Source organism: Tursiops truncatus, chromosome 1, assembly GCF_011762595.2.
Source record: "Tursiops truncatus isolate mTurTru1 chromosome 1, mTurTru1.mat.Y, whole genome shotgun sequence".
Classification (NCBI taxonomy): Eukaryota; Metazoa; Chordata; class Mammalia; order Artiodactyla; family Delphinidae; genus Tursiops; species Tursiops truncatus.
Window position 1 is genome coordinate 89,278,137 of NC_047034.1, and position 12,533 is coordinate 89,290,669.

The following is a 12,533-nucleotide window of genomic DNA, read 5'->3' on the forward strand; positions in this document are numbered from 1 at the left end:
AGAATCTGACAGGGGTACTAGGCAGAGGCTTGAGTAAGTCTACACAGAGGCTCAGCTAAGAAGGAAAGCTCTCCTTGTACCTTAATATTTGTTGATGAGCTTCATCGTGGTCTCTTCTGTGCCTTCAAAACTGTCAATCAGCCTGTTAATGGCCACTCATAATTTGAATTATGCCAAAATCTCAAATTCAGAGACTTTCCTTCAAATGAGATGAGTGGCCCACCACGAAATGAGACCCTGAAGACTTCTTTATCTGACAGCCTGGCTGTTGGTGGTTCCTATAAAAATTATAGTAAGTCAGCACGTCTGCAGGGTTGTGAAGCTGTATTAGAAATTGTCGACCTTCCCACAAGATACCATTTCTCAGCTGAGATGGAAATAACTCATTTCCTAAGCTGTGGAGGTTTTTCCTGTTACGTAGCCTCAGTTAACTTTAGACCATTATTGCCAACAATTTTAGAGAAGTACATGTTTATTCTTTCAAATAAAAAAGGGAAGCGATCCTGTTTGCATTCATATTGTTGAGAAAAGTCAAAATGGTTTCTACACACATAGAGGGAAAGGAAACCATATACTTTATAAAAGGAGTAGAGGGAAAAGAGAGTTTTTAAGCATTTTATAGTGAACTTTAGCAGCCTGACCTTTAAATGTTTCCTTTCTGTAACATCAGTATCACTAGCATTGAAGTGCTAAGATTAAGAGGCAGGGCCATGAAAAGCCAATTAGCTTCTTCTGTTGTGATAGCTATTTGGTTATGAAACATTTTCTAATCTAGAGAGCTCTGGCCTGATGTATAATTTTCAGGGTGTCTCAGACCTTGAACGTGTTAAGCTTTCTTCTTTGAAGGTTTTCTGCGTCTTTATTGAGTGCTTTTCAACCCGTAATAGATAAGCAAGCTGTTGATGAATTTCTGAAGGAGCAGAGAGGGTGAGCATGGTGGCTGAAGACTGTGGGCTATATTAGAATGTGTTATTGTTACTGGATATACCTGAGACAGAGGCTGTGGAGTGTCTCCTTACCAGGCCTTTTCAGATAAAGACAAGAATTAATTGACTCAATTTGTGGCCCCTTTCCACATACCCTGTTCCCTAACTTGCTAAGTTACCATTTTCAGGGAACACCCCCAGTGTCCTTGCAGTGTTCAGGACAGAGCTCTGGGTATGCTTCTTAATTCTTCTTTTCTCCCTCACTCCCTTCACCCCACCCATATTCAATCAGTTACCAGGTATTTCCTTTCCATATTACCTTATAGAGTTCTTTCCCTTTCTCCTTCTACCCTCCTAGTCCAAATCACCATGATTTTTTTCCTTAAGTGAATATGACAGCATCCTATTCTTGTCTTATCTACTCCAAATAATCTCCTTAATAAAGAGAAAAGAAAAGCGGTTAATTCTGCACACTTCAAAATGGAGCTAGTATAACAGAGTCCATAAGGATATAGGCTCTGTAGCCAGAATGTCTGGACTTGAATTATGACTCCATTACTTTGGCATATGCAGTTATGTAAAGTTGGGTAAATGTCTAAGCCTCTGTATATACGAAAGAAAAAAAATAAAACTTTCCTGATTGAGGTGTTGTGAGGATGAAAAGACATAAACATTTAGCATAGAGCTTGGTACATAGCAAACACTCAAAAATGACTACAGTAGTCATACAATGCAAAACTGAGAATTCCAACTCTCCTATTTAAAAACCTCAATGTTTCTTCTAGGATAAAGCCCACATCCCTTGGGCTTGCTCAGTAAGTCCCAGCTCCCCTGTCCAGTCCTGCTCTCACTGCCCCCCAGAGGGTTGTGTCCATTCTGAACCCCTTCCCCCGCCCCCCCCCCAGTCCATTCTCTGTCTTGTCTCACCCTCGTGCCATCCTGTGCCGTTTACCTGGACACCCTCACACCCCAAGTCTGGCACTTTCCCTTCTGCTCCCTGAACATCAACCACTCTCCCTCTTTTTGTGGCTGACTCCCACTCACCCTGCAGTGAGTGGGAGTCATCCTTGATCACTTACTCCAGAAGGCTGTCTCTGATACTCCAGGACTCCCGAGGGACCTTTGAATGCCATCTTCATAGCATTTGCCATGTTGTTATGTAACTCCGTGTTCACTTGTCTGTACGCTTTGCTGGACTACAATATCTCTTTTGAGGGCAGAGTTTGGGTCATATTTTTTTTTTTTTTTAAGAATACCCAGTTCTTGGCAGTTTCATTCAATTAACCAGGCTTCCCTGGTGGCGCAGTGGTTAAGAATCTGCCCGCCAATGCAGGGGACACAGGTTCTATCCCTGGTCCGGGAAGATCCCACATGCCTTGGAGCAACTAAGCCCGTGCGCCACAACTGCTGAGCTTGTGCTCTAGAACCCACGAGCCACAATTACTGAGCCCACATGCCGTAAGTACTGAAGCCCACGTGCCTAGAGCTTGTGCTTCATAACAAGAGAAGCCACCACAATGGGAAGCTCGCGCACCACAATGAAGAGTAGCCCCCGCTTAACGCAGCTAAAGAAAGCCTGCGTGCAGTAATGAAGACCTAATGCAGCCAAAAAATAAATAAATAAAAATAATAAATAAATAAATAAATAAATAAAAATTTAAAAAAGGAAAAACAACTTACTGCCAAGCACTGGTTGACAGCATTAAATAAATAAATAAATAAATAAGTACCCAATTGAGGGGGGCGATGTTTTATGACGTTTTATGAAACTTCATAAAAGGCAACTCATTAATATGTTAAGAGAGAAAATGCTATTTAGACCTTTTGTGTATCCTGGATACACAAAAGGCAACTCATTAATATTTGTTAAGAGAGAAAATGCTATTTCGACCTTTTGTGTGTCCTTGATTTTGGTAACTATCATGTGTGGATATATTTAATATTTAAAAAATCCTAGAGTTATTTAATTCTGGTTTTTAAAATCCTAATCCTAAATTCTAAAAAATCCTAAAGTTCTCTCTTATAAATCAACTAGGTGATTTAGCAAAGTTATATAATTTTTGGTCAAACGTAAGGTATGGTTATGAACTGAAATAATGAGGTATATCTGTCTTTGTGCATCGGGTCTGAATACCGAAGGTTTTAAGCTACTGTGGATGCTACAAAGGACTATCAGCTTGTCAAAACACCAACAACATCCCTAGGCGGAAAGAAACTCTCTGTTCACCATTCTTCAGTGAATTCAAGTTTTCTCTTTCTTAACAAAGTGAGATAAGAGTTTGCTTATTAGGTATTCCATAAAGAAGATGATAGGATTTGGAGAGGTATTTTGAAGATCAATTAGGCCATTCTTGTTTACATTAACTCTTTCTGTTGCAAGTGATAGATTGCTTAAGCAAAGGGTGGAGTTACTGGTTCATTTAATATAATTGTCTCATGTCATTTGCGAGTAGTCTGATACTCAGCCTTTGTTTTCTAAATACTACTATTTACCATATAAATTGAAATGGAACTGTTTGGAGAAATGGCTGATTACAGAACTTGGGCAGAGAAAATATGACGTGGCCTGGGACAGCTTGATGTAAGAAAACAAAGACTAATGGAGTCATCAAAAGGTCGCAGAAGAGACCCCCAGTGGCCAAATTTGGGACAATATGAACATCAAAAAGAATAATGATGGCAATTAATTATTACACAAACAAAGATTAAAAAAGGAGGGTGGAGGGCAGGGGAAGCTTGTCTTTAGGTGAGAATACCAGCTAATAAATGTGGAAGGAATGATAGAATTTTGCAGTCCCAAATGGAATAATCAAAGCAAGGGTTATCAGTGGATGCTAAGTCTATGGTGAAAAATTATTGGGAAATAGGACAGCCACATGGTAACAAATTATCACCCCCAGACTTTATTAATGTAAAGGGGAACATGTACCTTTACAATAAAGAGATGTGACAATAACCATCTTAACCAAGTAATCAAGCCTAGCATCAATAATAATGGGTTACCCTAAATTTTGTATCTTCTGATATGATGGACTATGAAGTTCACAGTATAAAATATTTTTTCCAAAATTGTTTAACTTGTATCTTGACCTAGCTTTGGTTCATAGGAAATATAAGTGATGGGGAAATAAGTTTAATGACACCATGAGGAAATAATCTGACAAATGCCAAATGCGGGACATTCTATAAGATACCTAGGTCTGGACTCTTCCAAAAGACAGTGTCATTAAAAAAAAAAAAAGGCAGCAGTGTTTTTAGATTAAAAGATACTGCAAAATTAAGCAACCAAATATAATGGGTAAAACGGAATTGATCCCTAGATTGGGTGTGGATGGGTGGGATAGTGTAAAAAAGACATGGGGTAGGCAACTGATGAAATTTGGACATGGAATGGATATGAAATAATATGGAATTGTTGTTTATCTTCTCGGGGTGGTAATGGTGTTGTAGGTATTTAGGAAAATATCCTCATTCCTAGGAGATGCATGTTGAGTTATTTAGGAGTGAAGTGCTATGGTGTCTGAACTTACTTTCATATATGAAGTTTTATAAATATATAGAGATATGGTTGGCACACAGAAACCCATATGGCAGTATGTTACAGTTGTTGTGTAAATGGAGTGTTCATTGTACTATTCTTTCTACTTTTCTTTTGGTTTGAAATTTTAGAAAATAAACTGGAAAAAGAGAAAGTTCAACGTAAGGAAAACAAAGCAAAAGTCTGATGGTAGGTGGGCAGACAGGTTGACAGGTCCAGCTCTGTCCAGGGCTTCTGTGATGGCATTAGGGCCCACTCCCTCCATCCCTCAACTCTGTTCCTGTACTAGCACAGAGCCATTAAGGGAAGTGTGATCCTAGTGTTATTAGCCAATTTTGGGAAAGCTATGAAAATTTTCAACTGTGATTAATAGAGAAGCTTGTCTTACTCATTTTTAGCATTTCCAGTGTCTGGAACATTGTAGGCATTCAAAACCTGTTGACTGAAAAAATACATAAATAAAGGGGTGACCAAACTTGATGATTGCCTGGAAATGCGAGAGCATACCAGTGATGTTCTTCAAATCCAGTAAATATTTGTGGAATTAAATAGAATTGAATTAGTTAAGGGGCGAATAAGGTTAAGATTGGTTCCAGAAGTGAAGGAAAGTTCTGTTTTTAAATCATCTCTTGTATGCATACAGTAATGACAACATTTCTTTCTTTTTTTTTACTTTCAGTAATGATACTTTTTTGAATTAATGATCAAAGCACTTGAATGGAGGTCTACTGTAGTTTTTCCTATACAGGGGAAAATTTGAGTTTAGTGTGAAATCTTCAGAGGGTAGCATGTGCAATTATGCTTTGTTCCTTGGTGAGCTATGAGTTGGGCACTTAATTATGTAAAAAATATTGCAAGAGAGATGTTGCATAATCCCCAAGAGAGTAATTATTGTCTATCTTGGCAGAATGCAAGGCTTTTAATCTGTAAATAAGCAATTCTATGTGAAAGAGCTACATGTAGAGTGGTTCCGTGTTGTAAAGGTCTCTTATGAATTTTTTAAAATGAAAGCAGTAACTGTATGTGCAGTTTGGCTGCTGCCTTTGTACTTCAAAGGGTTTATGATGCTTCCCCTGTGGTTTTAACCCCTCCTGAAATACTTAAGCCTCAAGAAGGATTCCTGTAAAGGGTAAAACTATGTCTGCGTTAAGGCCATGAAAAATCTGAATTTTTCCAAAGTGGAAGAAGTAAAATGTGCTTTCTGCAAATTAAAAAACAAACCAAGATGGAAAACAGAACAACAAAATAAAATATTGACAGTGCTTTAAAAAAAAAAAAAGGCAAAGATGCAATAATTAGCTAATAGATCTCTCACTTATTGGAGGTTAATAATTTTATTTTTACGTGTGCCATTGCAACTACTATTTCCAAAATTCACTTTCAGGATATGTGTGTACTATGCATAGGTGGATCTGCATTTTAGATACTGAAAGTAAATTCTGTTGGTTGTCTAAGTTGTGATAGCGTCTGCCTTCCCCCTTGTCCCTGTTAGTATCGATGAGCTGAGCATGTTCTTCAAGGTCAGTTTCTCTGCTTGAGCATCAGACTCTTCTCCTTTGCCCACTCAAGGACTTCCTTTGGGCGGCTGTCCCTCTCCCTTGCGTGACCATCTTTCCCCTCTATCAAGTTATTCCTGTCACAATAGAAACATGTTGTAACAGCTTCCATTGTTAAAAAGCCCTTCCTTGACCTCTTTCTCTCTGACTACCTCCTCAATCCTCTGTTCCCTTTTGCAGCAAAACTCCTAAGAATCTATATTCTATCTTTACTTTCTCTCTTCCCATTGTCTCTTGAAGCTGCTCTGCTTAGCCTTTCCCCACCCCCACCCTCCACATGGAACCTGCTTTTGTCAAGGTGCACCCATAACCTTCACACAGCCAGATTCCCAGGACAGCACCTGGTCAAAATCTTATTTGAGTAGCAGCAGCAGCTGACACAGCTTATCACCCCTTCTTCCTAGAAACACCTTCTTTACTTGGCTTCAGGAAAAACATGTTCACCTGGTTGTTCTCCTTCCTTACTGGTTCCTCTTTCTCTGCCCCTTTGTGGGCTCCTCCTTTTTTCCTGATCTAAGATGACCTGGCCCCAGGTCCCCTCCTCCCCTCTTCTTTCTCCCAAAGTCATCTCAGATAACATCATGGTTAAAAATGTTTTCTATACTCTAAAGACTCTCAGATTTAAGTCTGGAGTACACACCTGTGTCCTGAACTCCAGACTTGTATATCCAGCTGTCTGCTGCCCTGTGTCCCACTGGATGACTAATAGGCATCTCAAATTTAAGAGTCAAAATTGAACACCTGGACTTCCCATGGCTGTCTCTCACCCAGATTATTGTAATAGCTTCCTGTCTGGTATTACTGTCTCTAGTCTTGCTCCAGCCCCTTTTGATCTATATTCAAAAAATAAAACAAAACAACAACAACAACAACAAAAAAGAAGCTCTGAAGAAAGAGCAGTAGGAACTGTTGCAGTCCAGAAGGAGATGGAACTGTAGCTGGGCTGGGAGTTAGAATAGAAAACGGAAAAGAGAGAGGCTTATTGGCTAGAGGAACGACAAAGTTCAAGCATAGAGGCAGGAATGAACACGGACTAACGAGCACCAACAAGGAGAACAGCCTGACTGCAATGGTGGGGCACGTTATAGAGGGCCTTAAAAGCTCAGCTAAAAGTTTGAACTTGCTATGTCTGTGCATATTTTGTATATGTGAGAGGGACCTGTTTACAAACCTGCACTTGAAACTCTAGGACTGTGCTGTCCAGTATGACAGCAACTAGCCACGTATGGCTATGGAACACTTGAAATGGGGCTAGTCTGAATTGAGATATGCTGTTAAGTGTAAAATGTATACTAGATTTCAAAGATTTAGTACTAAAACTAATTTCATTTAAATGTTTTATGTTGATCATTTGTTGAAATAGTAGTATTTTTAATACAGAGTTAAGTATTATTAGAAAAAAAATAAGCTGCAAGGATATCTTGTATAGCACACAGAATACAGCCAGTATTTTTTTAACTTTAAATGGAGTATAATCTATAAAAATTTTGAATCACTATGTTGTACACCTGAAACTTTATTGACGTATAGTTTTTAAATCAACTATACCTCAATAAAATTTTTTTTAAAGAAAGAAAAACAAAACTTTTAAAATATCAGACTCTCTCCCAAGGCCTCCAATGACTTCCCATCTCATTTAGAGTAAAAGCCTGTCCAACAGGGTCATTCATCATCTGACCTCATTGCCTTTCCAGCTCACTTCCTGCCTTGCTCCTTGTCATCCACTCTGCTCTACCCACATTGGCCCCTTCCTCAGACGTAACCTCAGAAACTTCTGCCTCAGGTCCTTGGCATGGGTTGCTGCTTTAGTCTGAATACTCTGTCCTGTAATTCTGCATGGTTGGTTCTTTACCACCTTGAAATCTCTTCTGCTTATCTGTCCCCTTCTCACTGACACCTTCTCTAACCATCTTGCTGAAGCTCCCCACACCTCACCCAGCACTCCTGATCCCTCCTCCTGGCTTTATTTTTCTCTATTGCACTTATCACCATATGAAAATAAAAATATTTACTTTTTTGTTTTTGTTGCTGAGTTTGTTCTTGTCTGTCTCCTTTTATTAGGATGTAAGTATCCTGAGGGCAGACTTCCGTCTGCTTGTTCACAGCTGTGTCACTGGTGCCTGGGAGAGAGTGGGTAATCATTTAAGTACTGATGAAGGAGTAATTGAAAACAACCTGAAAAGTGGATGGATTCTTCGTTGGCATTTCCCCAGCATTCTGGGCGTGACAGAGGATAGGTAGCATTCAGAATGATTCGCTATATACTAATAGCTGTTTCCCATTCCTCAGTTTCTCTGTTTGAAGAACATAAGGACATTCCTCACGGCCTGTTGCGAGACGTTTGGAATGAGAAAGAGTGAACTCTTTGAGGCGTTTGACTTGTTTGATGTCCGTGACTTTGGAAAGGTAATTACATTTTATTTTTTATGTATTTTTAAACTCAAGAACATTTTATCAAATAACTGTTGTTTCTTATCTTGAAGTAGGACATGTGACTGAAGTGGTATCTGCATTATGTAGTTAAATTTTACATGTAGGTGGCTTAGCCAAAAAAATAATAGCAACAACTGTCCAAATGAGATTGGAATTATTATTTTTTTAAATTAAAGCAGTATAAGGGGAGTTTTTTTATCCAGAGGTAACTTTTCCTGTTGGTTATCTCGGAGGGCAGGACTACTATTTCCCATCTTTTAGATAGTTCGTTGGGCTGTCATGACTGAGGACCAGTATTCTTTCCCTCCAGTCTTCTCCAAACCTGAAAGGCCTCTAATTTTTGGAAGTTGAGAATGTTCTGTTGCCTGTTTTGGCATTTGGGTAGGTGACTTGCAGAACACATGAAATCGCTGAAATGTTTGAGATTGTTGAGTAACTCCTATTGCTTGGATTTCAGCAGATATATGTTAGATTGTTAGATTTCAATGATATTTGTCACATGTAAATTGGTTTTAATGTTTGCTCTTATTACTTATATGTACACCAGGCACTCGTGTATAATAGGTGACTTCCTTTCAAAAGAATCAAAAGTAAAAGGATAGAAATCAAGCTTTTAAAAGTTACATTCATTTGTTTTGAAGTGATTGGGCATAAAGTTAAACTTCTTGTGTCTGAGAAGCCATAAAAGAGTCAGGCAGTTAGGTAACCCCTGATGTCATAATTGCATTATGAAAATAAGCAGGGAAAAACCTAAAAGATCTTGAGAAGTTTGCTCTTACTCTGATAATTCAGGGGCTAGTATCTCATCAAAAGGCTGTTTGAGAGTGACACTTCATTTGATTTTTAAGATGTAATATTTTTTATTATACATCTTTATTGGAGTATAATTGCTTCACAATGCTGTGTTAGTTTCTGTTATATAACAAAGTAAATCAGCCATATGCATACGTATATCCCCATATCCCCTCCCTCTTGAGCCTCCCTCCCACCCACCCTATCCCACCCCTCTAAGTGTAATATTTTTATTATAAAATAAAAAGCAAACCATGGATTAGTTTGCTTGGCAATGGGAATAGATAACACAAACTTGAAACAGAAATGTAAAAAATTTGATGCTGACATGCAGCAAGTATGGGGAAGCCAACCTACCCAGGGAGAAAGAAGGCGTGGGTTCGCTCTTGGTCACTTCGTGATCTGGACTTCAGCAGTCTTCTGCATCATCAGACCACCTTCCCGCTTAGAAGTCTGTACAAAAGGAAATGGGTATAAAGATATGGTTTTTAGGATTCCTCTTTCTCTGACCAGCTGTGATTTAGTTGTCTTGAGGTCCAAAAAAGTGATGGAGGATAACATATGGTGATAGTTACAAGGAACTGAAAACCAAGCCTCCTTGTAAAGAAGTGGTGGCACATTTGTCTATGGCCATGAAGTGAAGCCATGAAGACAAAGAGCAATCAGAGAGAATCCCAGGTGAAGTGGACAGTCCTCTAAGCTGTTGGCCCAGAAAAATGCCTTAATAGCTTATAAAGATATCTTTTGCTGTTCTTTGACCTTTCCTCCTAGTTTTTAAAAAAAATCTTCTTTGATTTTCCTTTATTTCCTCCATCTCTTTTGGGGAAATGAAAAAATGAAAAGTCTTGACTTTTTAAAGCTTTTCAAAAAGTTCTTCATTTTTTTTTTTGTTCGAATTCGCACAAAATGGTGTTAAGACTGTGAAGTCATAAAAATTGTTTAGGAATGCATGGCTTTGTTTTAGTGGAATAACATTGCATGCTAGCTTCCTGCAGTGGAAGCTTTGTAGGAGAGTTGAGGTTATAGAAAGTTGAATATAAAGGAATTAACCGTATGCTTCTCATGGGTAATCATAGTTCTGGCTTCTTAAAATATTTTGGCAGTGGTAGGTCTGAAACAGAATTAAACCTGGAATTGCGGATAGAACTTGATCCTATATTTATCACTTTAAAATTACATACATTTTTGCTACTGCCAAGATTGGTGCAGCTATCTCTTCTGAACTGTATTTGACCTAAATGAACAACTGAAAATTAAAGAATTTAAGGGGCTGTTCCATAATTTACCAGTATTATTGCTACTAAGCATAATCTCTAAGCCAAACCACCAATGCCACCACTTATTGAACCCTTTTGATGTAGCAGATATCTTTTCAATCTTCAAATATATTTTTTAATCCTTATAACAACCCTACAAGGTGTACGTACCAGTATTATTTTCCTCCTTGTACAGATAAGCAAACCTGTGTCTGAAATCCACATATCTAGTAGAGATTGGAGCAGTGGTTTGACCCCAGATTTGACTGGTTCTCCACTGCTGCACAACAGAGCAAACATTCCCGTAGCCAGTACCCTGGACCAGCATGGGCCTAAGTGCTTTGCAAGTATTGACTCAATTCTTTTATCAGTCCTACCATGTAGGTTCTAGTATTGTCCCCATTTACAAATCCTAGATCGTAAGTGATGGATCTTGGACAATTCATGCAGTTTAACTTTTTTTTTTTTTTTTTTTTTTTGCGGTACGCGGGCCTCTCACTGTTGTGGCCTCTCCCGTTGCGGAGCACAGGCTCCGGACCCGTGAGCTCAGCGGCCATGGCTCATGGGCCCAGCCGCTCCGCGGCATGTGGGATCTTCCCGGACCGGGGCACGAACCCGTGTCCCCTGCATCGGCAGGCGGACTCTCAACCACTGCGCCACCAGGGAAGCCCCAGTTTAACATTTTTAAGTTAAAAAAAATGAGTAGGTTGCTAATTTAGAGACTAAGTAATTTCTGGGATTGTGAATATCAATTTTAGCAGGATGTAGACAGGTTAGTTTGTTTCTCTCTGTTCCTTGAGGTGTAATTAAATTTTTTCAATTAATTTAAAATGAAAAATATCTCTGTCTGCTCCCTGTCTGTCTTAATTCATACAAATAGTAAATCTAGAATCCATGTATACTTGGTACCATTTCACCTAGGAATATATTAATTGCAATAACAGTATCTAATTTTTTTTTAGCATTTTGAAGCTTGGAGAGTGTTTCAGATCACTGACCTCATTTGATTCTCATAATAGTCTTGTGAAGGAAGGAAGCAAGTGTTCCCAGTTTTCAGATGAGGAAACTGGGAGGTGGGGAGGTTAAGTGGTGACTTCAAGTTCTCCTTGCTTGGGGACGGAGCAGGATCTGGCGCTCAGGGCTTCTGACTTCCCAGCCCTCTGCTTTTCTTGTCCGCTGCCTACGTTTTGGACCTCACTCCTGTGTGGATGCTTGCTCAGGGAAAAGGATGAACTCACAGGAGAAACACCAAAGGAACATATGAAATTAAAAAGCACAAGTGATCTGTCACTTGGAATCTAATTATACTTTAGAAAGAGAGGAAAGATTTAGGATACTGCATGAGTTATATTTAGGATACTGCGTGTGTTAACACGAATGAATGATAATTTTCCTTTTCACTAATGAGATAATGAAGAGCACACATCTTGGGTGCTCTAAAAGGGCTTATGATAATTTTGCCTTTCAGTGTTAACTTTAATTTCTAGTATTGAGCTCTTTACCCACTGAAAATAGGGTATTGATTTTAATTCAAACTCATATGGCAACAAAAATTAGAATAGTTCTGAACACTTTCTGTACTTTGGTTAAAAATCACGCAGGGATGGAGAATGAGTTTAGTAACTTGAACTGATTCAGGAGTCAGCAGAGAGAGGCCTTGAGGTTAAGTCTGACTCTCAGGATTGTTAAATACAGTTGGCCCCCTTGAACAATGGGGGTTTGAGCTGTGTGAGTCCACTTACAGCAGATATTTTTTCAATAAATACTACACGATCCGTGGTTGGTTGACTCTGCAGATGCAGAACTGTGAATACTGAGGAACCTTATATATGGAGGGCCGACTAAATTATACACGGATTTTTGACTGTGGGGAAGATCTGTGCCCCCAACACCTTCCCGCCCTCTGTTGTTGAAGGGTCAACTATGCTGAATAAGGTTCCCGCCAGAGGTGGAGTCCTGGCCTCAGCCTGCTGAGTCTTCTCCCTGCTCTGAGGTGGGAGGAGCTTAAGTGCCCTTTTAAGAGCCTTTACCG

General features: G+C 39.2%; 1 protein-coding gene across 7 annotated transcripts in view; it reads left to right on the forward strand.

Moving 5' to 3' along the window:
• The window catches only part of VAV3 (vav guanine nucleotide exchange factor 3), a 400,412-nt gene that overhangs the window by 75,969 nt on the left and 311,910 nt on the right, over nt 1-12,533 (forward strand). For 6 of the 7 annotated variants that reach the window (XM_073810192.1, XM_073810193.1, XM_073810194.1 and 3 more), the window contains exon 2: nt 8,310-8,426. The exons of the other annotated variant lie outside the window; for it this stretch is intronic. In XM_073810192.1, the coding sequence (XP_073666293.1) occupies nt 8,310-8,426 (117 nt within the window). The remainder of the gene's footprint in view (nt 1-8,309; nt 8,427-12,533) is intronic. 7 annotated transcript variants of the gene reach the window in all.